Source organism: Nomascus leucogenys, chromosome X (assembly GCF_006542625.1).
Source record: "Nomascus leucogenys isolate Asia chromosome X, Asia_NLE_v1, whole genome shotgun sequence".
Lineage (NCBI taxonomy): Eukaryota > Metazoa > Chordata > Mammalia > Primates > Hylobatidae > Nomascus > Nomascus leucogenys.
This window is the reverse complement of record NC_044406.1, coordinates 138,609,840-138,636,308: the sequence shown is the minus strand read 5'-3', so window position 1 is coordinate 138,636,308 and position 26,469 is coordinate 138,609,840. Positions and strand designations below refer to the sequence as shown.

General features: G+C 52.3%; 1 protein-coding gene and 2 pseudogenes across 4 annotated transcripts; 2 read left to right on the top strand and 1 right to left on the bottom strand.

The window, feature by feature from the left end:
• Positions 1-1,946: 1,946 nt before the first annotated feature.
• LOC100585123 lies at positions 1,947-2,530 on the bottom strand (annotated as a pseudogene).
• Positions 2,531-2,563: 33 nt separating this feature from the next.
• LOC100584805 lies at positions 2,564-3,886 on the top strand (annotated as a pseudogene). The gene is made up of 2 exons (XR_180395.2): positions 2,564-2,567; positions 3,283-3,886. The product of XR_180395.2 is annotated as a keratin, type I cytoskeletal 18 pseudogene (transcript).
• A 6,264-nt stretch (positions 3,887-10,150) lies between these two features.
• On the top strand, positions 10,151-21,421 carry CCNQ (cyclin Q). Of its 3 annotated transcripts, none has more exons than XM_003279286.3 (5): positions 10,151-10,378; positions 13,155-13,338; positions 14,662-14,794; positions 16,607-16,834; positions 20,951-21,421. In XM_003279286.3, exons 1-5 carry the CDS (start codon positions 10,267-10,269, stop codon positions 20,978-20,980), a joined length of 687 nt encoding a protein of 228 aa, XP_003279334.1. In that variant the 5' UTR covers positions 10,151-10,266; the 3' UTR covers positions 20,981-21,421. The 3 variants fall into 3 exon arrangements, with proteins under 3 accessions (XP_003279334.1, XP_003279333.1, XP_030662691.1); XM_003279285.3 differs by having other exon boundaries at positions 20,891-21,421; XM_030806831.1 differs by lacking the exon at positions 10,151-10,378 and adding an exon at positions 10,397-10,855 and having other exon boundaries at positions 20,891-21,421.
• The last annotated feature ends 5,048 nt before the right edge of the window (positions 21,422-26,469 follow it).

Sequence of the window (26,469 nt, the reverse complement as noted above, 5' to 3'; positions counted from 1 at the left end):
AAAAATTTTAAAGAGTACAATGCAATACTTTAAAAAATATTCACAGAGTTATGTCACCATCACCACAATCTCATTCCAGAACGTTTTCATCACCCCCACCAGGAACCCTGTATCAACTAAGCATTAACTCCTCATCCTCCTCTCCCCCTAAGTCCTGGCAACCATTCATCTTCCTTTCTATGGATTTGCCTGTTCCAATCTGTCATAGAAATGGACTCATATAATTTTGTGGCCTTTTGTGTCTGGCTTCTTTGGCTTGGCATAATGTTTCCAAGGTTCACCAACATTGCAGCATGGACCAGTGTTTCATTGCTTTTGGGGGCTGAATAATGTTCCATTGCCTGGATACGCCACATTTTGTTTATTCATCTATTGATGGACATTTGAGTTGTTTCTGCTTTTTGGCTATTATGAATAAATCTGCTATGAACATTTGTGCACACGATCTGGTGTGGGCATATGCTTTCAATTCTCTTGGCTGTATAGCTAGGAGTGGAATTGCTAGGTCACATGGTTACTCTATGTTTAACCTTTGGAGGAACTGCCAGACTATTTTCCCAAATGGCTATAACCATTGAACATCTTACTAGCAATGTATGAGGGTTCTGATTCCTCCACATCCTCTCCAAACAGACACTTGTTATTTTCCATTTTAATTTTATTATAGTCATCCTAACAGGGGTGAATTGTATCTTATTCAAGTTTTTTTTTTTTCTTTTTTCAGACAGAGTCTCACTCTGTTGCCCAGGCTGGAGTGCAGTGGCACAATCTCAGCTCACTGCAACCTCTGCCTCCCGGGTTCAAGTGATTCTCCTGCTTTAGCCTCCTGAATAGCTAGGATTACAGGCACCCACCACCACGTCCGGCTAATTTTTGTATTTTTAGGAGACGCGGGGTTTCACCATGTTGGCCGGGCTGGTGTCGAACTCCTGACCTAAGGTGATCCACCTGCCTCAGCCTCCCAAAGTGCTGGGATTACAGGCATGAGCCACCGTGCCCGGCCTCATTCTAGTTTTGATTTGTATTTTCTAGTGATCTGCATCACTAATGACTAGTGATGTTGACCGTTTTTTTCATGTGCTCATGGCACATTGTATATAGTCTTTTGAGAAATGTCCATTTAGATCCTTTACCCAATTTTTTTTTCTTTTCAAGCAAATGAATACTTTGATTAACATGGTAAGTTTTTAAAAAAACATGGTACGGTTTTGACCTCAAATATTTATCAGGTCTGCTACTTAAATGAACTTATAGCTGGACAATGTATGAACCTTGAAGATGCCTCTTCCACTCCAGTTTAGGGTCCAATGTACAGTTCCACACTCTCATCCCCCAGCCCCTCAAGGGTCTTTGCAAATCTCTTTCATTTCATGCAGAGTCCCCGAAATGCATCAGGGTGTTACATCAACTTGTACAGAATATCAAGGTCTCATCCTCTATTTCAGGTTCCATGTCAGATAAAGCTGAATTACGTTGTTTAAACAAACTCACTAGACAGGTTATATCAGATAGTGTACCACATAAAATTTAAATTTTGAACAAAATATGTCTCTCCTCCTTTGGTCTCACACAGAAATTAAAGTCCTCAGATACAGATAATACTCTCCATTCTCCAGCTCTTCTCCAGATTCATGGGTCCCAGCCAGGTGGGCCCATCCACATTCCCAGCTGAAGCCTGGTCCTTTCTTCAGTAGTTGCTGTATGGAGTCATCTTCTAGAATCATTGCGGCTCCTTCAGCCCCTCCAGAGCTGGAGAACTCCAACAATGAGGCTCATGTGTCACACACAGATCCAAAGTTTCAGGGAGTTATCAGATCACACAAGAAAGAACAAAGCACCTCAAACATTTAGAAATAACAACCAAAGCCCAGGAACAAATGTGACTGCTGCAAGAGCGTGGCCTAGGCCTTCATTCCTGTATGAGAGAGCATTTTCCAAATAAACTTACTTCCCCAGACAAAAACACTAACAATCAAAACTCATATTGAGTTCATCCACCACAGACCATAGCAGAGAACTGAGTGTGAGTGAGGACAGAGCGTGGACAGAGTAAAATAGAGAAAACCAAAGGCTCTCTGGTTTCAGCTTCTCCTGGGTGTCAGCCAATCTCCACCAGTTGACCAGAATCCAGTGGCTGTAAACCACCGACTGTGCTCTCGACTTGCTCGTCTCTATCCTCTGGACCAGCTCCACCAGCATCTCTGCCATCTTCACCATTTCCTTGGCCTTCTCCTCGGCCTTCTGGCACCTCTTGGCCACCCTACCCTCCACTGCGTCGCCCGGGTTGTGGAGGTGGTTGAGGATGCTCCTCCGAAGCCTTCACCTGGGTTTTGATCTGGATGAGCATATATGTCCATCTCCCACAGCGTGCTCCACTTCCACAGGTACACCCGCCAGTGCTTGTCAGTGACGCAATGTCCTCTCGCATCTCATGGATGACTGGGAGCAGAAACTGCTCAAAATCCTCCTCCAGCTCTAGCACCTCCACTTCCTCCGGTTCTGACAGCTCGACGACATCCAGGGGCCGCATCTCTTCCTGCTGCCTCGGAACCTCAGTAGCAACATGAGCAGAGCAGCGGTGAACAAAATCCCTTTACCTAATTTTAATCGGGCTATTTCTTTTTGTTATTGAGTTGCATTGGTTCTTTATATGATCTAGATACAAGTCAATTATCAGCTACTGTGTAATTTGCAAATAGGTTCTGTTATTTTGTGGGTTGTCTTTTCACTTTCTTGGTGGTGCCCTTTGAAGCACAACAGTTTTTCATTTTCCAATTTATTTTTTTCTTTGCTTGTTTGATACTTTGGACATCCTTTCTAAGAAACCATTGCCTAAGCCAAGGTCATCAAGATTTACTCCTGTGTTTTCTTCCAAGAGTTTTATAGTTTTAGCTCTTACATTTAGATCTATGATCCATTATGAGTTAATTTTTGTATATGGTCTGAGCTAGGGGTCCAAGTTCATTCTTTTGCATGTGGATATCTAATTGTCCCAACACCGTTTGTTAAACAGACTATTCTTTTTGCCATTGAATCGTCTTGGCACTCTTGGCAAAAATCAATTGACCATAGATGTAAGGGTTTATTTCTGAATTCTTAATTCTGTTCAATTGATCTATAAGTATCTTTGTGCTAGTACCACCCAGACTTGAGTCCTGTAGCTTTGTGGTAAGCTTTGAAATTAGGAAATGTGAGTCTTGGAAAATTAGGAAAAATAACTTTGTTCTTTTTCAAGATTGTTTTGGCTATTCTGAGTTTCTTGCATTTTCATATACATTTTAGGATCAGCTTGTCAATTTGTGCACTCCTACCTGGGCAGAGTGAGGAGCCTGGAGACTGAGAACTAGAAGCTGGAGAGCAAAATCCGGGAGCACCTGGAGAAGAAGGGACCCCAGGTCAGAGACTGGAGCCATTACTTCAAGACCATCGAGGATCTGAGGGCTCAGCTCTCTGCAAATACTGTGGACAATGCCCGCATTGTTCTGCAGATCGACAGTGCCCGTCTTGCTGCTGATGACTTCAGAGTCAAGTATGAGACAGAGCTGGCCATGCGCCAGTCTGTGGAGAACGACATCCATGGGCTTTGCAAGGTCATTGATGACACCAATGTCACCTGGCTGCAGCTGGAGACAGAGATCGAGGCCCTCAAGGAGGAGCTGCTCTTCATGAAGAAGAACCACGAAGAGGAAGTAAAAGGCCTACAAGCCCAGATTGCCAGCTCTGAGTTGACCGTGGAGGTAGAGGCCCCAAATCTCAGGGCCTCGCCAAAATCATGGCAGACATCCGGGCCCAATATGACGAGCTGGCTTGGAAGAAACGAGAGGAGCTGGACAAGTACTGGTCTCAGCAGATTGAGGACAGCACCAGAGAGGTCACCATGCAGTGACAGAGGGAAACTCCATCTCAAAAACAAACAAACAAACAAACAAACAAACCCTCTGAACTCAATGAATGGAACCTTATTTGGAAAAAGCATCTGTGCAGATGTAATTAAGTTAAGGATCTCGAGATGAGATCCTCTTGGATTAGGGCCCTAAATCCAATGACAGGTGTCCTTATAAGAAGGAAAGAAGTCACAAACACAGAGGAGAAGGCCACGTGGATTCACACAGAATAGAGTGGTGCCGCCACAAGCCAGGGGACACCCAGATCCCCCGGGAACTGGAAGAGGCAAGAAGGAGCCTCCCCCAGAGCCTGCAGAGGAGGGAACAGGGTCCTGCAGACACCTGGATCTTAGGCTTCTGGCCTCCAGAGCTGCAAGAGAGTGCATTTCTGTTGTGTTACTTTGTTATGGCAGCCACAGGAAAGGGTGGGGGGACCATGAACGGAAACAAACACATCTTCACTTTGATACTTTTGTACAAATGCGCCATAGGAAAATAACACATTTAGGGCCCCATTAATGCATGACAATTGAGTAACTCATGCTATAGACAGGCCTCCTTCTTCTCTCCCTGATACCTTGACCTCTACCCTCCCTCCCTTCCTCAGCCACTTGCTCCTGATCCCCAGATCCTGTCAGCATGTTGTCATGGATAGAGTGGATCTGTGTGACATGCGAGGGACAGCAAGGGCAAGGTCCCTGGAGACAGACTGTGGCATGGAGCCGGAGAGCTGAAGTGTCCTAGGGGGAAGGATAGTAAAAGCATAATGTTGCTCTTTGGGGCAAGTGGAAACTTCTAGAGTTCTCTGTAGGGACCGGCCCCACAGGGTCGGTGGGTCTCTCCCTGTGTGCAGCGACGAGAGAGTGTAGAAATAAAGACACAAGACAAAGAGATAAAAGAAAAGGCAGCAGGGCCTGGGGGACCACTACCACCAATGCGCAGAGACCGGTAGTGGCCCCGAATGTCTGGCTGCGCTGTTATTTATTGGATACAAAGCAAAAGGGGCAGGGTAAAGAATGTGAGTCTTCTCCAATGATAGGTAAGGTCACGTGGGTCACGTGTCCACTGGACAGGGGGCCCTTCCCTGCCTGGCAGCTGAGGCAGAGAGAGAGAGAGAAGACAAAGAGAAAGACAGCTTACGCCATTATTTCTGCATATCAGAGACTTTTAGTACTTTCACTAATTTACTACTGCTATCTAGAAGGCAGAGCCAGGTGTACAGGATGGAACATGAAGGTGGACTAAGAGCGTGACCATTGAAGCACAGCATCACAGGGAGACAGTCAGGCCTCCGGATAACTGTGGGAAAGCCTGACTGGTGTCAGGCCCTCCACAAGAGGTGGAGGAGCAGAGTCTTCTCTAAACTCCCCCTGGGAAAAGGAGACTCCCTTTCCCGGTCTGCTAAGTAGCGGGTGTTGTTCCTTGACACCTTTTGCTACCGCTAGACCACGGTCCGCCTGGCAACGGGCGTCTTCCCAGACGCTGGCGTCACCGCTAGACCAAGGAGCCCTCTGGTGGCCCTGTCCAGGCATAACAGAAGGCTCACACTTTTGTCTTCTGGTCACACCTTACTATGTCCCCTCAGCTCCTATCTCTATATGGCCTGGTTTTTCCTAGGTTATGATTATAGAGCAGGGATTATTATAATATTCGGATAAAGAGTAATTACTACCAACTAATGATTAATGATATTCATATACAATCATATCTAAGATCTATATCTGGTATGACTATTCTTGTTTTATATTTTATTATACTGGAACAGCTCGTGTCCTCGATCTCTTGCCTAGGCGCCTGGGTGGCTTGCCGCCCACAGTTCTCTGTGTATGAGAATGGAACTGCAAATCATTTGCCAGTGGCTTTCCTGCTTTGCTCCAGCGAGAGGGTCACAGTGGGACCAGTGGCTGTGAGTGGAGTCCCCATGCGGTTGTGGGACAGGAGCTTCCACAAGGTGCCTCCTGCTGCAGGAGCCTTCACCCATCTGAGACGGGCAGCCAGCTGCTCATCACAGGAGGGGCTCAGAGGCTGCCTAGGAGACAGATTTCAGGCCAAGGTGTTTCCATCAGCTCCCACTCTGGCTGCTGTGCACCCCCACAATGAGGATCCCCCATCTCCAACCATCGCAGTGGAGCCTTGTTTCAGAGATGACCTCGCTGACCTCGTTGCAGGACTTTGAGGGTACACCCCACTCTGGTCCCCTCCCGCACCGCCTCCTTGCTATCAGGAGTCGTCCCTGGGCTATCAGAGGTCCAGGACAGCCCGGCCACCCTTGCTGTGGCTGTCCTGCGGATGCCCTGGGTTGCTCAGCTCCTTGCATTCACTTGGCCCTTCTGAGAGCTTCCTGGCTCCGTAACACTGCCCGCTTCTTCCAGCTGCTCTGCCCTCCGACTTTCTTTGCTGGCCAGTCTCCCAGCTCTTCCTTGTGAAACCCTTCTCCCCATAAGAAGACTTTGTCCTCGGTGGCATGATTGCATGTGGTAGTTTTAAAAAATGATGGATTTACTCAGATATAATTCACACACCATAAAATTCACCCATTTAAAGCGTACAATTCAATGGCCCTTAATGTATTCACAGAGTTGTGCCACCATCGCCACTATCTAATTCCAGAACATCCTTGTCACCCCTGTCCCCATCAGCAGTCACTCCCTGTGCTCCCTCCCTGGCCCTGGCACCCATTCATCTGGTTTCAGTCTCCCACACATCTATTGCTGGGGTGGATTTTCCGGCCCTCATGCCCAACTGGCACCACTTCTCCTTAGGTCCAACTTGGTCACACCCAAGATCCCGTGAGTGCTCAGAGCTTGCTCAATTACTCTGCTGAGCTCCTGGTTACTTGAATCTCTGAAAAAGAAAATAATACCAGGCAGTTGATTCACCAAAAAGTTACAATCTGACCAGGCTTTGTGGCTCACACCTGTAATTCCAACACTTTGGGAGGCCGAGGTGGCCAAATCACCTGAGGTCAGGAGTTCGAGACCAGCCTGGCCAACATGGTGAAACCCTGTCTCTACTAAAAATACAAAAAATTAGCCGGGTGTGGTGGCGCATGCCTGGCCTGTAATGCCAGCTACTCAGGAGGCTGAGGCAGGAGTATCACTTGAAACCGGGAGGTGGAGGTTACAGTGAGCCAAGATCATGCTACTGCATTCCAGCCTGGGTGGCAGAGCGAGAATCTGTATCAATAAATAAATAAATAAATAATTAAATAGAAAGATGAAGGGTGGGTAGGCAGTGGGGAGCGGGGAGGGAGAACACAGATGGAGGCTGTGGATCTTGCTGATGGTGAGAGGGAGCTGGCTCGGAAGGTACAGTGGAGAGGTGACTGTGGCAGGAGGTTCCCAGGCAGCAAGGAGTTTCTAAGGACAAGTGGCAGGCCTGGACTTTGATGAGGCTGCCAGGATGAAGACCAGGGCAGGGTGGGTGCTTTGGAAATTGCCCATGCTTTTTGAAGACCACCCAGGCTTTCACGTGGCCCTGCCTGTGCACAGCCTCTCTTCTGGACCCCAGATGCCTCTTCCCTCTTTCTCTGTCTCATCCTTCGAGCTTCGGCCCGAGTCCTATTCCTTGAAATGAGTCACTCACTCTTTTCCATAATAGCGCTATTGTGAGGGGTAGGCTGTGATTTAATCAGTGTATGGGCACATGGTGAGGATTAGCTAAGGAAGCGCTGGCAAATATTACAGAATCGCGCTTCTGATGGTGACTGTCAACCTCAGGGATGAGCCTGGGGTTGAGAACCAGGCTTCAGCCTTCAAGGAACTCACCATCTGAGCCAGGGGAGATGAGACGGGGGATGCCACCTTTGGGACAATGGGGACAGGCTTGCCAGTGGGAGAGGAGGTGCTGCCTAAAAGTTTGCTGGCTCCAGTTGGTGGCTAGTGAATTATTCACTCATCAACCACTGCGCCGAGGTGACCCAGGGCTTTAAAATTCATGTGTTCATTGAGTCATTCTCTCGGCTCACATTCCCAGGCACCTTTTACTTGCTGAGCCCGGACTCTTCTCAGCACATAAGCCCCAGAGGAGAAAGAGGAGTTCGAGCTGTGCCTAGAGGATGGGCGGGCCACCAGGGGCCAGAGGGAAGCACTGTATGATTTGGGGTGTTCACATATGTGCACGTGTGCATGTGTGTATGTGGGGGGGATGTGTGATGCATGTGTGTGCGTGTGCATGGGGGTGTGTGTGTAGTGTGCACAGATGTGGTGGTGGGGGAAGCTGAGAGGCAGCAGCCTGATCCCCCAAGGCCCATAGCTGCTTTAGGGAACATGGGCTTGAGCCTTCCAGATCTAGCTGTGGCTGGTCCAGCCCGGGGCACTGTCTGGAGGAACACAGGACCTGGCCTCCACCAACGGGGCTGAGGGGAGGTGGGTCCTCTGGGCATTGCCCAGGCAGGTTTCAGCCTTGGGCTGGGGAAGAGGGTGGGGCTGCTCACAGCTTGGGGACAGACACAGTGCTCAAGGCATGGCAGGTGTCAGCAGCACAGGGAGCTGGGGACCCTGAGTCAGTCCACACACGCACACATATGCGCACACACGTGCACACCCGCGCACATACAGACAAGAGCAAGCTGGGTGATGGAAGTGGAGCGGTAATTCCCTCACCAGGCAGAATATGTGCAGAGACGTTCAGCCGGGAGACCATAACCTTTGGGGGACCTGCCGAAGGTCTCTGCCATGAGGCAAAGTGGTGAGATCCGAGGCCGGTCATTTGATAGGGTGACTCCGCAAGGACCAGCATGTGAGATCAAGGCCTCACATTTTCTCCTGAAGGTGAAGGGACTCCGGAGGGTGTTAGGCAGGGCAGGACCTGTTCAGCCTTGCCTTTTAGAAAGCTTGCTCTGGCGGCTGGTATTGTGGGCTGAATGCCAGCCCCCAAAAGGTGTGTCCATGTCCTAATTCCTGTGACTGTGACCTTATTTAGCAGAAGGGCCTTTGCAAGATGTAATGAAAATAAGGACGTCAAGATGAGCTCCTCCTGGATTATCTAGGTAGGCCCTAATCCAGTGACAGGTGTGCTTATAAGAGACAGAAGAGAAGACAGGGAGAAGGCCATGTGGAGACGGAGTGATGGGGCCACAAGCCCAGGAAGAACTCAGGCTGCAGAAGCTGGAAGAGCAAGGAAGAACCGATCCTCTGCCAGAGCCTTTGAGGGAGCAAAGCCCTAGTGTCACCTCCATTTCAGGTGTCTGGCCTCCAGAATTGAGAGAGGATATACTTCTGCTGTTTTTAACAACCCAATTTGTGGTCATTTGTTACAGTAGCCCCAGGAAACTAACCCAGCTGGGATGGAGAGAGGACTTGGGGAGCCTGGTGGAGGCAGGAAGTGCTGAGGAAGGAGAATCAGGCCGGACTGGGTGTGTGGGGTGGGGGTAAGAGGTGGAGACTTCCACATCATCAGGAGATCAAGGCGCCTGGGCAGAAGGGTTTAGGGAGCAGTAGCTTTTTCCTCTCCATATTGCCAGCTGTCTGAAATTGTAGCAATGATGTGAATGTATCAGAATGACTCCAGTGACTGTCACTAGCTTGGGAGTCCCTTTGGGGTTCTATGTCCCTAAAGCCTGATGCACCATTTCCTGCTTGTGGAAGACACGAATGAAAAATGAGATGGTAAATACATGAGTTCGATATTCAGCATTCATTCAACAAACGTTTATTAGGCTCCTACTGTGCGTCGCGCTGGAAAGGCAAGCAGAAGCTAGATTCCCAATCGATTCCGGGAGGCTGGACGATCCAGACACAAACATCGTTCATGCGTCTATTCGAAAAGGCCCTGTTGGAATTTTGTGCACAGCATTTCCTTGGGGTGTCGATGGATCGGGGTCTGCAAACACTAGCACCTTTTCCGGTGGCCGCTGTCTTCTCAGACCTCAGACACCGGCGCCTCCCCGTGAACTCCCGCAGGCGTCCCTAGCCCAGGGCTTGGCGGGCGCTGCCGGCTGTACCTGGCCTAAGCCACGCTGGGCAGCCAGCCCGGGGCGACACGTTCTTCGGACAGCGGGGATTTGCGGCTCGGGTGACCGGAGGTGCCCTCCCGCGGGTCTCCGAGCAGCTCCGCGGGCTCTCGCTCCGCGGGGAGGAGCCTGCGTCTCCCAGGGGCGGGGCTCGAGGCGTCTAGGGGCCGGTGGACACGTGTTAGCCGCCCGGTGGTGTCGGCCTCTGCGCCTGCGCCTGCGCCTGCGCCTGCGCGCGCGGCCAGGCAGCTTCTGTGGCGCAGGCGCGCGCTCACCATTGGGTGCGGGCCCTGCGGGGCGGGGCGGAGGAGCGGCGGCCGGGCCGTGACGCAGCCGGGTGGAGCGGCCGCGCCCGCCGCGAACACCTCCAGTTCTGCCCGCCTCTGCGCGCCGGGGCCGCCTCTCCTTCTGCCGGTGCCGCGGGGCCTCATGGAAGCCCCGGAGGGCGGCGGAGGGGGGCCTGCAGCGCGGTGCCCCGAGGGGCAGCCGGCGCCCGAAGCCAGGGTGCACTTCCGAGTGGCGAGGTTCATCATGGAGGCAGGTAACCGCGGCCGGGGGAGGCCGGGACAGGCGGCGCCGCGGCCCGCTTCGCGGAGCGGGCGCGGCTGGCGAGGCCGGCCTTCCAGAGTGCTCACCGTAGCAGAGGCCGGGAAGCCCGGCTCGGGGCTGAGGACCTCCGCCTTTGCGCCGCGTCCGGTGTGCTGAGCAGTGAGCCGCGAGGTATCCCCATGGCGTGGACCGGTGTGCAGGCACTAGGAGAGGACGTGGCCGGGTCGGGCCTCCAGCGAGGCGGGGACCGGCCCGGGCGCCCGCACCTCTGCGCAGTGCGCCACTCATTCTGCCGGCACCCGCGGCCCTGCACTCCGGTAGACTTTATGGCGCTTAGTCGCGCGGAGCCTTTTGGAGAACGCTGTCCGGGGGTTCCTGTCACTCCGAGGACCTAGGCTGCGTGCAGCTCCTGTTCCGAACCCTGCCAGGACATCCACAATAGTGTTGGGCTCCGCGCTTCCCAGGCGAGGTGATTAAGCCAAGATCTCTGTAGAAACATTGTTTCCATCCAGCCATCAACAGTATTTTTTTTTTTTTTTTGAGACGGAGTCTTGCTCTGTTGGCCAGGCTGGAGTGCAGTGGCGTCATCTCGGCTCACTGCAACCTCCGTCTCCCGGTCTAAAGCAATTATCCTTCCTCAGCCTCCCCAGTAGCTGGAATTACAGGTGTGTGCCACCGCACCCGGCTAATGTTTGTATTTTTAGTAGAGACGGGGTTTCACCATGTTGGCCAGGCTGGTCTTGAACTCCTGGCCTCAGGTGATCCACTTGCCTCGGCCTCCCAAAGTGCTGGGATGACAGGCGTGAACTACCTCGTCCGGCCCATCAACAGTATCTTGATAGGAGATACTGTTAGTTGGCGGGTAGTTATTTCCTACCTTTGTTGCTTGAGGGAGAAGGATTGGGCAGATGTGCTTTCTACTGAAGGTGGGCAGAGAGTCTGAGGACTGCTGCAGGACTGTTCATCCCAGTGATATGTAAATTTACTGTAATTTGCAAGAAGAGTTGCAAAGTTATTATTAGGGAAGGATGGCAGTGACACCTCATCTGCTACCGTCTGCTCGGAGGGTCCGTGTAAATTGGGGTTTGCTCTGTAAAACAAGGCTTGGAAGGTCATGTCAGTAACAGCACCTTATCTGGCATCTCCTGGAATGAGGGGTCCCAGGTAGGAATTGTCTCTATATAACAAGTTTAGACCTTCTGAGGGACTTCGTTATAAAATGTATTGCACAAACCTTTGTCCTTTGTAGGAGGCTAAATATTGATTTCCCAAAGATGTCCCTGTCCTAATCCCTGGAACCTGTGAATGTCATCTTATATAGCAAAAGAGACTTTGAAGATGTGATTAGAGACCTTAAGATGGGAGATCATCCTAGATTATCTGGGTGTAACCACACCCATCCTTATAAGGGAAAGGCAGGAGGAGTCACCGTCAGAGAAGGCCACGTGAGGACAGAAGCAGAGTTGGAAGCTTTGAAGATGGAGGAAGGGGCCAGCAACCAAGGAATGCAGCCCTTCTCTAGAAGCTAGAAAAGGCAAGGAAACAGATTCTCCCATGGAGCCTCCAGAAGGAGCCAGCCCTGCTTAGACGTTGATCTTAGCCTTCTAGGCTGGTTGTGGACCTCTGACCTCCAGGATCAGAAGAGTATAAATGTGTGTTGTTTAAGTGGCTGAATTTGTGGTGATTGGTTGCAGTAGCCCTAGGGAACTGATCTACCTTCTTAGGCAGAGGACGCTGACCATCATTTCATGGTTGATTGTCGGTTGTTCTTCACCTTCCTGTTTTGGCCTAGTGGATGTCATTTAACCTTCTCTTGTGAACCCTGGTGGTTGTGATTTTGTTTTGATTCTGTGCACCAGGGCAGTGATTTTCTTAGGAGCCATTCAGGGATGGGCTGGGGATGGGCTTTAACCCCTAAGTGAATCCACTGAGTCCTGCTCTGGTGTTTTGAGTCTTGTTCACCTTAAAAATTTTTTTCTTTCTCTTTTTTGTAGAGACAGGGTCTCACTTTGTTGCCTAGGCTGGTCTCGAATTCCTGGGCCCAAGCAATCCTCCTGCCTCAGCCTCCCAAAGTGCTGGGATTACAGGCGTAAACCAGCATGCCCAGCCCACTTTTCAATGTGCTGGTGTCCTTCCCTGGTGCCTGCCCGTGGTCATAAACATTGCCTTTTCTCTGCAGTGCAAGTGGTTACTCTTGGCAGTCACGCTGCTTGCTTTGCTCACCTCTTCTAACCTGTGGACTAGGAAACCAGTGCTCAGTGTAATCTTTCACTGTGACTTCAGGACTTGTGGCACCCATGAGGCCGTTTCTTTTCTGTCGTTGTAGCTGTGGGGTGGGCGACTTCTAGCTAGCTGTTTGCTAAGGTGAACCCAGACACACAAGAGCATATAGTCCTTTTCCAGGGTTTTACAGAAGCTGCTATGCCAGTTGCTAACTGAGCAGTACTCGGAACCCTTGTTTCTCAGAGCGTGGTCTACTGACCCCTGACATGGGCATGACCTGGGGCTTGTCAGAAGTGGAGAATCTCAGAGCCGCAGACCTACAGAAGGGGAAGTCTGCATTTGAACACCATCCCCAGGGCTTGGGTCACCCACTAGAGTCTGAGAGCCCAGTGAGAGACCCAGCGGGAGCCACTGGTTCTGCTGGAAGTTCTTAGCCTTGTCCAAGTAGGGTTGTACCTGCTAGGGCCCATTCCAATGGCTCCCCTCACTGGAGCAGTGAGCCAGTGCTGGATTGAAGTCCTCTCTTGCCTGCTTTCTCTCTGCAGGTGTCAAGCTAGGGATGCGGTCCATTCCCATTGCCACTGCTTGCACCATTTACCATAAGTTCTTTTGCGAGACCAACCTGGACGCCTATGACCCTTACCTGATTGCCATGTCTTCAATTTACTTGGCTGGCAAAGTGGAAGAGCAGCACCTGCGGACTCGTGACATCATCAATGTGTCCAACAGGTAATGGCATTTGGATGGGCTCCTCATCTCCACCTGGTGGGGGGGGAAGGGCAGGGAAGGCTCCTGTGGGGCCCTGCCCACAAGGTGCCAGCAGTGGAGCTTGGAAGGAAGTACCTGGGTGGCCTTGAACCAGGGCCAGAAACAGTAGCAGCAAATGTGAGAAGGAGCCTGGTGTCAGAGGCCAGTGGGGTCTGTGAGAGAAAAGCTGGGCCAGATTATGAGGAGCGTGGAAAGCTGGATGGAGGGCAGAGGTGGGGTTTCAGCAGAGGGAGCTTGGAGAGGCATGTCAAAGAAGATTCTGTTGAAGTCTTAGACAGGGATGGCTGCATGCAGGAGAGCTTGCCTGCAGCGGGAGGGTGCAGACCCAGCCAGGTGGTGGGTCCCGGTTGCTTAGGAGCCCCGCCCTGCTGTGGGTGTGGTGTGGGCGTGGCTCAGCCGGCCCAAGCAGGTGTGTTCCTGCTGGGGCAGGATGCAGGGTCTTCGCCAAGGCAAGGGAAAGACAGTCGGGGAAATATAAAACTGAGAAATGTTCACTTTTTGGAGTACATCATTCCCATGAGAGGCTTAAATATGTTCCTTGGATGGCTGGACGTGGTGGCTCACGCCTGTGATCCCAGCACTTTGGGAGGCCGAGGCGGGTGGATCGCTTGAGCCCAGGAGTTCAAGACCAGCCTGGTCAACATGGTGAAACCTCGTCTCTACCAAAAATACAAAAATTAGTCGGGCGTGGTGGCGCTTGCCTGTGGTTCCAGCTGCTCGGGTAGCTGAGGCAGGAGGATCGCTTGAGCCCAGGAGGTCAAGGCTGCAGTGAGCTGTGACTGCACCACTGTACTACAGCCTGAAAGACAGAGCAAGACCCTGTCTCAAAAAATAAAAAATAAAAATAAGATAAAAAAATACGTTCCTTGGGCCCAGAGTGAGAGCCCTGGGCATTGCCACCTCAGGTGATGAAGACTCCCTAATGCCGGGCTGAGTATAACCGGAAGCACAACCGACTTGGCATGCTCAAGCTTCCGGTTCCTCTGGAGCCAACGCCAACAGCCAGGGTTTGCACTTGACATTTTGCTGAATGATAGCGGACAGCCCATCTGGCTAAAACTAGGAGCTGGCTTCTTTCCTCTGTTGGTTACTGTTTTCATTCTGTACACTAGATGTGGAGATGAAGAATTTTTGTATAAAAACACAAATAAAATGACCCTACATTAATCTGCAAATGGATGATGTAGTTTGCATATGGACATTGTGTGACTTAAGCAATGTGAGCCATCCAGTGCTCAGGGGAGACTGCCCTGGCTGCTGCAGCATCGCCATTTCTCCGCGCAGGTACTTTAACCCAGGCGGTGAGCCCCTGGAACTGGACTCCCGCTTCTGGGAGCTCCGGGACAGCATCGTGCAGTGTGAGCTTCTCATGCTGAGAGTTCTGCGCTTCCAGGTCTCCTTCCAGCATCCACACAAGGTACGTGCTGGGGAATTGGTGCCTGTTTGGAGAGGCTTAAGCCATGGTCTCTGTTCTTTATCCCAAAAGCGCCTCCCATCTCATACTCGAGAGCACAGCACAGAAGGAGAGCAGGGCTGCGGCTGGGAACTGGGTCTCCCGGCTCTGTGTTTGTGGCTGGGTTGGCCGCCCGGCCTCTCCTGTCCCACTCCTGTGGGTTTTCTCAGCCATTTCTCATTTAAGCTTCTGCCTTTCTGCCTGCTCACCTGTGGGCGGGGTCCGTGCTGCCCGCTGAAGCTGTGGCAGCTCCTGTGACCCATATAGATGGTGTGCATGCTGGGCCTCGGGGAAGCAGACTGGTTTCGTGACCGGCCAGAGTCCCCGTCCCCAGGAGATGCTGTGATGCCTCGGAGCACGCCCCCAGCTCAGCTGTGCTTAGGAAGCCATGGGGAAAGCCAAATCGCTCGAGTCAAGCAGCACGCTTTTAATTTCTAGGAACGTGTGAGTCTCAACAGAAGCATCATTTCAAACAGCAGCAAAAGGGAAAAGTGCAACGCTTAGGCGACAGGCGCACGATGCTCTGGGCACTGCAGCCCCATGCACGGGCAGCTCAGAAGGCTGGCCGGAGACAGAGATGGAGGAGTTGTGGTTTGGGTCTCTGGGCTAGGAGTTTCATTCCTTTTCATCAGAACTCTTACTGAGATCATTGTAGATTCCCACGCAGTTGTGACATGTACCCTTGGCCCAGTCTCCCCCAGGGGGAACACAGCCAGGATGTCAACACCAACACAGTCCACTGGCATCCTCACTTCCACTTCTATTCCTGTGTGTATTTTTTTCTGTTCCATTTTATCACGACTCCGTTCATGGACCTACCACCACAGCCAAGGTGAGAGGCAGTTCCACCCACACGGGCCCTTCGTGTCGCCTTCATAATCTTGCCTCCAGCTTTCCACACTCCTACCTCAGTACCTGGAAAGCCCTGGTCTGGGATTTCTGCGCAGTAGTGTCTTAGTGAGCAGAATGCTTGGTGAGCATCCTGGGGGAAGGTGGGAGATGCCCTGGTGGCTGCAGGGTGGAGTTGTCAAGGCGACAAGGCTTAGGAAAGCAGCGCTCAGACCTTGAGGGGTGTGTGATCTGTGCCCGGATGGGGAACTGATAGCTTGGTGTGGCTGGGAGCCTGCCAGCCCCTTCCCCTCCTTCCAGTCAGGGCTGGGGTGGAAAGTAACCTATGTATCCCTCCTGCATGGTGTGCTGGGGTCATACGCATGTGTGTTCCAGACTGTCCAGAGAGCTCGCAGCGTCTGTCTTATTGTGTGAGGTTCTGGCAAAATGTCAGTGTTCTGAGAGCAGGAGCTGGCAGCTGGGCTGCGAGGTCATTTGGATGTTGTGGCCGAGGACAGCATGTGCCCTTGGCACCAGGCCAGATGCATGGGGAGCAGCACCCTGTGTTCTGCCCATGAAGAGGGTGCTCTCCGGAGCACCAGGCCCTGAGGCATTTCATGGTGGCCAGAGCGGGCCCTGTGGTGGAGAGGGACTGCGGTGGGGGTGGCCCTCGTAGGTTTCCCTAGAGCTGGGTCTGGAGGGTGAGAGTGGGCAGGTGCATACGGTGAGCTGGTTTCAGGCAGAGGCCTCAGCAAGTGCGAAGGCCCTAGACGGGTTTTGCTGGAAGGTGGGGTGGGAGGGGCAGGAGATGGGGCCAGCAGAAGGCCTTGGGGCTTCTTCCTAAGGGACATGGAAGCCGCTGGAGGGTTGGAGCAGGTGCTGATATGATTATGTCAGCATGAGGAGAGCAGCTAGTGGGCCTAAAGGCTGACACACATGTCTTTGCAGTACCTGCTCCACTATCTGGTTTCCCTGAAGAACTGGCTGAACCGCCACAGCTGGCAGCGGACCCCCGTTGCCGTCACTGCCTGGGCCCTGCTGCGGGACAGCTACCACGGGGGGCTGTGCCTCCGCTTCCAGGCCCAGCACATCGCCGTGGCGGTGCTCTACCTGGCCCTGCAGGTCTACGGAGTTGAGGTGCCCGCCGAGGTCGAGGCTGAGAAGCCGTGGTGGCAGGTGAGGTGGCTGCTTGGCACACTGGACGTGCCCCCTTTCCCTCTGGAAGTCTCTGTATTGTAGTGCTCACCAAATGCTATTAATTATCCATGAAGAAAGATACGGGCTGCTGGGGAACATGGAAGCTCGAAAGTACCCTGTTTCGATGGCCTGGGACAGGCTCTCCCCCTCGGCACAGTTGCCACTTAGGGGTCCCGGATGTCGAACAGGAGTGCTGGCCTCCACCGAGACGTCGCTGGTGTTCCGGGAGGAGGGTTGCCCCAGTGGAGAACCGCCTTTACTGAATTGATTGGGAACTTGACTGTGGTCACAGGTTACTAAACCTGGCTTCCCATCAGAAACATCTGGGGTGCTTTACGGAGAGGGCTGGATGGCTACGTAGGTGACAGCTAGCTGGCTAGTTGACACACCTAGGTGGATAGGTGAGAGAGCTGATGGGCAGGGTGGCGGGTGATTGATAGGTATTAATAGGTAGATCACGGAGGGGTAGGTGGTAGAACTCTGTAGGCCTGCACATAGGACAGCTTTCCAGGTGGCCGGGGCTGTTCTGCATAGAGGTGCCCCTGCCCCTCTTCCCTGGCCCGTGTGCCTTGTGGAAGACCACAGCATTTGCTGATTTTTGCGTGTTTATTGTCTAATCTCGTATCCCCAGTCAGGTGTGAGTGCCCGAGGCTGGGCATCTCGTCTTCCCCGATCTCCTGCGCCTCCCTGGTACCATAGCGGGTGCTCATGTCTTTGAACCCATGCACCCGTGTTCCCAGTCTCAAGCTGGAAGCACCCTGTCCCCGAGGCAGTGTGCAGGTGGTGCAGGGCCATCTGTGTGGACAGACAGTATTGCTCCACGCTCGGGCTGCTCAGGGAGTTTCACATAACATGGCTGCCTCGTGCTCAGGGTTGGACTCTGGTGGGGCAGACACCCTCTGGGGACATCTGGTGGGTGTGGCCCTGGCCCTGGGCTGCCTGGCTATGCTGCATCTCTCTTCCTTTCTGCTCTGTCTTCTGTGCTTGCTCGTAAACCTCACCTGGTGTGCCAGTACCACCTGTGTCCCATGCTTAGCCCCTCCCAGAGGAGTGCGAGCCCAGGTGACCCTGCACAGCCAGGAAAGCAGCTCTACCAGCAAGTTGTTTGCTGGCGGCCCAGACTCACGCAGTCATCGTTCAGACTGGGAAGAAGTTACCCTTTGTGGGGCAGTGAGCTTATGTTCAGCCAGCTCTTCTTAAAGGCTCTGCTAAACTTGACCTGACCTTTGCCTCCCAGCTCGGGGCTGTACACCAGAAGCTTCCGGAATCCAGGTGCCTCCTGTGGGCTGGCGGGGTACGAGGGCCTGATCCCCCATGATGAGTGAGATCCTGGGAGGCCTCACCCACCCGGGTGCTGCAGAGCTCACGGCCTGGCTTTTGAAATCCTTTCTTCCTTGTGTGCTCTCAGCCACCACTTCTTACAGCGACTCCTGTCACTTATCTGCCACGGGCTCAGCATGGCAGCTTGATGTGCTTCCCTGGAGAAGCCTGCCTGCACTCTGACTTGCCAGATGCAGGGACGGTGGCGGGGTCAGAAAGATGCAGGTCATCACACAGTGCTGCTGAAACTTCCACGTCCAGAGCCACACCGAGTGCCCTCCATCCCCTTCTTGCTGAGCAGAAGGAGAACCTGCCTCTTTCCAGCCACTGCTGCTTTTTGTCTTATAAGCAGATGGACCGCCCTCAAAAAGGCAAAGTCCCCAGTGGCCAGCAGTGTCTCCTCCTAGGACTTGGTTCTGTGTCTCTTCTGCTGTCAGGTGCCCCAGGGTTGCCACCTGTTCTGGACTGTTATATTGAATTGTGGTGACATAGACATCACCTAAATTGTACCACGTTCACCATGTTTAAGTGTGCGGCCCAGGGGCAGAAGCACATTCACGGTGCTGTGCAGCCATCACCACCCTCCAGCCGCAGAACTTGTTCATCTTCCCAAACTGAAGCTCTGGCCCCGTCCAACCCCAGCTCCCCATCCCCCAGCCCCTGGCACCCACCCTTCCACTGTCCTCTCTACAGAGTTCACGGCTCTCCTTTGAGGCCCCTCACAGGAGTGGAATCCTACAGTGCGGGCCTTTCTGTGACTGGCTCCTTTCGCTGAGCACAATGTTGGAGTCCCCGTCTCAGAATGTCCTTTCTTTTGATGGCTGAATCATATTTCATGGCCTGCATGGACCATATGATATTAACATACTCATCCATCGATGGACGCAGGCTGCTTCCATGTTTTGGCCCTGCTTTTTTTATTTTTTATTTTTTTATTTCTTTTTTATAGAGACAGAGTCTCACTCTGTTGCCCAGGCTGGAGTACAGTGGTGCAATCTCAGCTCACTACAGCTGCCACCTCCTTGGTTCAAGTGATTCTCCTGCCTCAGTCTCCCGAGTAGCTGGAATTATAGGCGTGTGCCACCACACCTGGCTAATTTTTGTATTTTTAGTAGAGACGGGGTTTCACCATGTTGGCCAGGCTGATCTTGAACTCGTGACCTCTAGTGATCCACCCGCCTCGGCCTCCCAAAGTGCTGGGATTACAAGCGTGAGCCACCATGCCCAGCCCCTGAATGTTTTTTAATGATTGCTTCTGAGCTTGGGGTCTCCAGGAGCACACAGGTCACGGACCCCAGCAAGTAAGTGTGCATTTCTGAAGTATTTGTTTTTCACCCGGAGCCCAGGGTAAGACAGCTGTGCTTCCTGAGTCAGGACTTGGAGGGTGTCCGGGTCACCATCTCCTAGCTGAGGTTGTAGGCCACAGAGGAACCTAGGGTTCTTTGGGAGCATTCAGCAGGGGTGGACGTCGGTCCACTTCTTGACTTGGGCCACGGCCTTGATCTTATTGGTACATTGGTTCCCCAGGCAGCAAGCTCTGGCACAGGGTGGCTATAGACGCAGCATCTGACCAAGGTCTTGCTGCTTTACTTACTGTTTCCCTTATCACTGGGGATCCCGAAGTGCACCCTGGGGCTCAGTGCTGTGCTGGGAGGGCTCCGAACTCAGAAAAGCTGTCACACTCCCAGTTCCGGTTTATTACAAGGAAAGGACACAGGTTATGGTGAGCGAAGGCTCAGGGCGCACAGGGCGGGCTCCAGGAGAGACCAGGCGTGAGCTTCAGCGGCTCCTCGCCCGGGGGAGCTGTGCAGACAGCACCTGTTTCTTTCGGCAACAGTGTGGGACAGCGTGCGCGGAGTCACAACCGGGAAGCTCACCCCAGCAGTGGCGGCCAGGGTTTCCGCGGGGGGTGGGCCGCATGGGCGTGGAGCGCCTGCGTGGCCAACCCTGGTCACTTGGGCTGCAGCCACCAGAGATCTAGCTGGGACTCTGTGGCCCAAGGCCCTCACCATAAATGATGTGGTTAGCACAGACCCCGCCTGGCAGTCCAGTCAACCAAGACGCCCACACGGGGCAGGATTTTCCAGGGGCCTAGAGGTTATCCTCCAGGAGCTGGGCAGAGGCCAGACCTGCCTTTGGAAGGTACAGGGTGTGGACCTCAGCCTGTGGCATGGCCCTGGGCTGCAACCCTCCTGCCACGGGCCCCCTGGATGTCCTTTGCCGTCTTGCGAGTGCTCCTGCACGTGGTGGTCCGGACTGTGGAGTGGGTCCACATGCTCCCCAGGGGCTGGGTTAGGGTAGGCGTGGGGTCCGGGTACTTAGCCTGCCTGTGGCTGCACAGGGACTGCCACCCTCTCCTCTTGCCAGTGTCCCCAGAGACCCTGGACCTGAGGGAGTCCTGGGCAGGAGGCAGGAGCCTGTGCTCTGGAGCCAGCTGTGTTACCAATTCTTTGCATGACCTTGGACAGGTCCCCTCCTCTCTGGGTCAGAAGATCACCAAGGCCTGTTCCATCTGGAATGTTCTCGGCCTTGTAAAGTGTTTGGCCTCAGCAGGCTGGAACTCAACTGGCTTTGCAGGAGAGCTACCGTCTTCCTGCATAGCCAAGTCCCTGTGCCCCTCCCCTGTCCGTGAAATGCGATTCTCTGCTTAGTGGCAGGTGCCTTGTTTAACACAGACAGAGTCTAACTGGAACCTGTTTTCCTTCTTCTTTCTAGGTGTTTAGTGACGACCTTACCAAGCCAATCATTGATAATATCGTGTCTGATCTCATTCAGATTTATACCATGGACACAGAGATCCCCTAAGGTCCTGGCCCAGGCCTGCCCAAAGAGAAGCCCAGGATGGTCGGCTGCCTGGGGACATTGCCACCACGTCGCCATGACGGCTGGTCCCCAGAGGACCAGCTGAGAGGACTGGTTGTGCTGCTGGAGAAGGGCTGGAGAAGGCGATGGCTTGCTGCCACTTTGACAGTCCCTAGCAGTCGCGGTCCAGGTGATGATGGGAGCCGCGCCTCCAGCGGGCAGGCCGGGAGTGCACTGTGTGCAGCTGACCCAAGGCAGCCACATCTGCTTTTGTCCTTTGAGAGGACTCTGACTACAATAGCGGCATGACATCAATGAAAGGAAAATCATGAAATCGATGAGACTGAATCCCTAGGGATTTTTTAAAAGCCAGATTTATAGTGAGAATGTATGTGCAACGTGGCTGAAATCTATTTAGTGTAATAAAAAGGTGATGCAAGTCAATAGGGACCCTCAGCTTTGCTCTGCAGCGCATGCTGCACATGGGGGTGTGAGGGGCCCTGAGAGCCTGGTTCCCTCGGAGTGCTCGCAGGTAGAGTGTGTCCCCGCCATCAGGCAGGCCTGGGCTTAGGGAGGATCACTTGCATTCAGAAAAGCGAGACCTGATCGAATGTAACTAAAAGTAATGCGTTTCTAAATGTCAAGGTAGCCAGTCTGGATGGGGAGGCTGGAGAAACTCAGAGCTGTGGTCCCCAGCACCCCTCTGACTCCTTGCTCAAAAGCCAGTGGGTAAGAAATAGAGCAGTCCAGGAGGCGCTCTCTGGGTCCCCTTTCAGGCTAGACGTACGTTCAGCATGTGCGTAGGGCCAGGGGACTGGTAGGTTTACACAGGAGGGTGGGTTCCGGCTCCTGCAGGTGTGGGGGCAGGGGCGATGCAGGTCAGGGCAGAGTCTTGCTTGGCTTTATTCTGACTATGTTCAGTGTCCTCAGGATGAAGTATCTGAGCAGATGTCACGGGCTTCCCTGGTGGGCAGGCTTGCCCCGGCTGACCTGCCCTTCATTTTGTAGAACTCCCCTGTGGGTTTTGATGATTAACTTCTCCTAAATGTGGGCTCCTGCTTTACCTGTTGTAAGCTTTTTAAGACTAATTGGTCAAAGAACCACATTTACTGAGCAGCTACTGTGTGCCCAGTCCTTGCCTACGCTCTGGCAACCAGGTGAAACTCCTTGCTTATGTGGAGGAAGAGATGGGAAACAGAATGAGAATGTGTAGCATGGTAGTGAAAAGTGCTCAGGGGAAGAGAAGGTGGCCAGGGCTCAGAAGAATTAATATGGTAAAAATGGCCCTGATGGCCAGGTGTGGTGGCTCACACCTATAATCCCAGCACTTTGGGAGGCCGAAGCGGGTGGATCACCTGAGGTCAGGAGTTTGTAGACCAGCCTGGCCAACGTGGCAAAACCCCATCTTTACTAAAAATACAAAAATTAGCCGGACATGGTGGTGGGTGCCTGTAATCTCAGCTACTTGGGAGGCTGGGGCAGGAGAATCGCTTGAATCTGGGAGGCGGAGGTTGCAGTGAGCCGAGATCACGCCACCACACTCCAGCCTGGGTGACAGACAGAGACTCTATCTTTTTTTTTTTTTTTAAAAAAGAAAATATTCACAAACTCTACGTCTGACAAGGGGTTAATATCCAGTATATATAAGGAATTTAGACAACAGAATAACAACCTAATTTAAAAATGGGCAATAGACCTAAACAGACATTTCTCCAAAGAAGACATACAAATGGCCAACAGGTATATGAAAAAATTGCTCAACGTCAGGAATCAGGGAAATGCAAATCAAAACCACACTGAGGATATCACCTCACTTCAATTAGAATGGCTACTATCAAACAAAAGAAAACAAGCTTTGGTGAGGATGTGGAGAAAAGGGAACATTCACACGCTACTGGTGGGATATAGTATAGCCACTATGGAAAACAGTATGGATATTCCTCAAACATTTTAAAAATAGGCAGGGGATGGTGGCTCAGGCCTGTCATCCCAGCGCTTTGGGAAGCGGAAGTGGAAGGATCATTTGAGCCCAAGAGTTCAAGACCAGCTTGGGCAACATATGAAGACCTCTTGTCTATTAAAAAAAAAAATTAGGCCAGGCACAGTGGCTTATGCCTGTATTCCCAGCACTTTGGGAGGCCGAGGCAGGAGGATGGCTTGAGCTCAGCAGTTCGAGACAAGACAGGACAAGACAAAAGACAAGACAAGACACATACAGAAAAGACAAGACACATTTTAGCATTCAAATACATTTTAACATTCCAACAAACAAAGAGTGGGTTCTGGAGTTAGACCACTTGGCTGTGAAGGCTGGTTCTATCACCTGTGTATCTTGGGCTAATTGATCCACCCCTTTTTCTTTTCTTTTCTTTTCTCTTTTCTCTTTTTTTCTCCTTCCTTCCTTCCTTCCTTCCTTCCTTCCTTCCTTCCTTCCTTCCTTCCTTCCTTCCCTCCCTCCCTCCCTCCCTGCCTCCCTCCCTGCCTCCCTCCCTTTCTTCCTTTCTCCTTCCCTCCCTCCCTCCGCTCCCCTCTTCTTTTCTGTTTTCTCTTTTATTTATTTTGCAATCATGGCTCACCACAGCCTTGGCCTCCTGGGCTCATTCGATCCTCCCACCTCAGCCTCCTAAGTAGCTGGGACTACAGGTGTGTACCACCGTGCCTGGCAAATTTTTTAATTTTATTTTTATTTTTGGTAGAGGTGAGGCCTTGCTATGTTGCCCAGGCTGGTCTCAAACTCCTGGACTCAAGCGATCCTCTAACGTTGGCCTCCTAAAGTGCTGGGATTACAGGCGTGAGCCACCATGCCTGGCCCGGTATGTTAAAATGTAAAACCAATAAAGAACGTAGTAGTTGCTTGAAATAACAGGCAATCATTGTGATGGGGAAAATTAGTGCCCGCCAATTCTAGATAGGATCATGTGCTTCATGTTCGTCTCTGGAAGTCCAGGGGACATTATAGATGTCACTGTAAGCACTGAAGAGCAAAGGGGAAAGAAAGGACTCTGAGGTGACAGAATTGCAAGCTGGAAACAGCCTTCGTGCCTATATTTCTTCTGGAGCCTAACAGAGCCTCCCACGTGCGTTGAACTGTGCTGTGGGTGAGAATAAAGCTTCTTGATTGAGGCATAAGAAAAAAAGAGGAGGAGAGACACAGACAGACACACGCACAGGGAGACACAGACACGGGAGAAAAACCACACGACAACAGAGGCAGAGCTTGGAGTGAAGCATCTACGAGCCAAGGAATTCCGAGGACGGCTGGCAATGCCCAAAGCTAAGAGGAGGTCCTGGAGCAGATTCTCCCCTGCAGCCTTCAGAGGGAGCAGGGCCTGCCCATGCCTTGATTTTGGACTTCTGGCCTTCAGAACTGTGAGAGAAGTTTCTGTTGTGAGCAGCCATGGGCCACTCACACACGGGCCTGGGCCTCCCCCAGACCCCTGCACAAGCCTTTACTCCCAGGACTCAGCTGTTTCGCTGAGTACCGATTTTCCCCCGTGGAACCTGTGTCATGTTTGAAGCAGAAGCTTGTGGACAAGGAATTCACAGACACAAATTTGCGATTCTTTTGGGGTAGCATGATGTCTCTCCATGAAGGGCCAGCTGTCTTGGTATGGACTTTGGCTCCATGTGGACTTACTCATCCTTACGGTTCAGGATGCACTTGGACACCAGTGCAGCAAGGGCATGCTGCGATTCTTCTGCCTGCTGTTTTCGATATGTCTTTTCTCTTCTCTTCTCTTTGCTCTTTCTTTTCTTTTCCTCTTTCTTTCTTTCTTTCTTTCTTTCTTTCTTTCTTTCTTTCTTTCTTTCTTTCTTTCTTTCTTTTCTTTCTTTCTTTTCTTTCTTTCTTTGTCTCTCTCTTTTTCTTTCTCTTTCTTTCTTTTCTTTCTTGACAGAATCTTACTCTGTCACTCAGGCTGGAGTGCGGTGGCGCGATCTCGGCTCACTGCAACCTCTGCCCCCTGGGTTCAAGCGATTCTCTTGTCTCAGCCTCCCAAGTTGCTGGGATTACAGACCTGCACCACCATGCCTGGCTAATTTTTTTATTTTTAGTAGAGAGAGGGTTTCATCGTTTTGGCCAGGCTGGTCTCGAACTCCTGACCTCAAGTGATCCCCCGCCTCAGCCTCCCAAAGTGCTGGGATTACAGGTGTGATCCACTGCGCCTGGCCTGATTGGTCTTTTTGCCAGTTTTAGAAGCATGGACTCTGATGCTTTGAATGACTTTGAAGCCATTTTTCTCTTCTCTTGGCAGCCTTCCTGGAAAATGCGTGTTCCGGTGCTGCCAAGTCGAAAAGGGAGAGAGAAATCCAATGAAGTGAGGGGAGTGTGGTCTTAGCGCCATCGCCAGGGTGGTCATTGACAAGTCTTGGCCACAGGATTGCCTTCCTGGCTCTTCTGGGCTCAAGCAGGGGTGGGACCATGGAGCATGGGCGTGCACAGGCACAGGTGTTCAGGAATGCAGCATGTGGATTAAGGGAATGAGTGAAACGTTGGGTTTCTTCCTGTGGCTTTGGATTAGCAAAAAGGCATCTATGATTGGAACCCTCCTGCACTGCTGATGAGAACGGAAAATGGCGGTTTCTCAAAAGGGTCAACCCACAGTTCCCATAGGATCCAGTATTTCCACTGCTGGGTGTAGGCCCAAAGGAATGGAAGGCAAGGTCTGGAAGGGCGGTTTGCACACCCATGTTCACTGCAGCATGATCCACAGTAGCTGAAATGCGGAAGCCACCTAAATGCCCGTGGATGGCTGATTGCACAAGCCAAATGTGGCATATCCAGACAATGGAGTATGGTTCACCTTCAAAAGGAAATTCTGACACATGCTTCCACATGGATGATCCTTGAGGACATCATGCTAGTCACAGAAGGGCAAATACTGTAGGATTCCACTTCTATGAGGGGCCTAGAGTGGTCAAATCCATAGAGACAGAAAGTAGAAGATTGGGTGCCGGGGGCTGGGGGATGGGGAGTTGGGGTTGAACAGGGCCAGAGCTTCAGTTTGGGAAGACGAATAAGTTCTGTGGCTGGATGGTGGTGATGGCTGCACAGCACCGTGAATGTGCTTCTGCCCCTGGACTGCACACTTAAAAATGGTGAACGTGGTACATTTTATGTGATCTGTGTTTTACTACAATAAAAGAAGTGAGGAGTGTGCATGTGTGTCAGGGAGCCTCAAATTCCTGGGCCCAAGGGATCCTCCCGCCTCGGCTTCCCAAAGCGCTGGGATTACAGGACTGAGCCACCGCGCCATGTACTACAGGCCCTTTCAAGTCAAGACAGCCGCGGCTCCTGCAGCAGCTGGCGTCCCTCCCACTGGGGGCCTAACATCCCAGCATAAGTTCCTCTTCTGCATACACATCCGGCCAGGCTGCTGCACACCCAGGGGAAACCCCCTCCTGCCCGGGGCTTCTCCAGCTCTGTTACAGCAGCAGGAAGGCATCTTTGTTTTGTTCTGCACAATAATTCACCAAATAATAAATCACACACG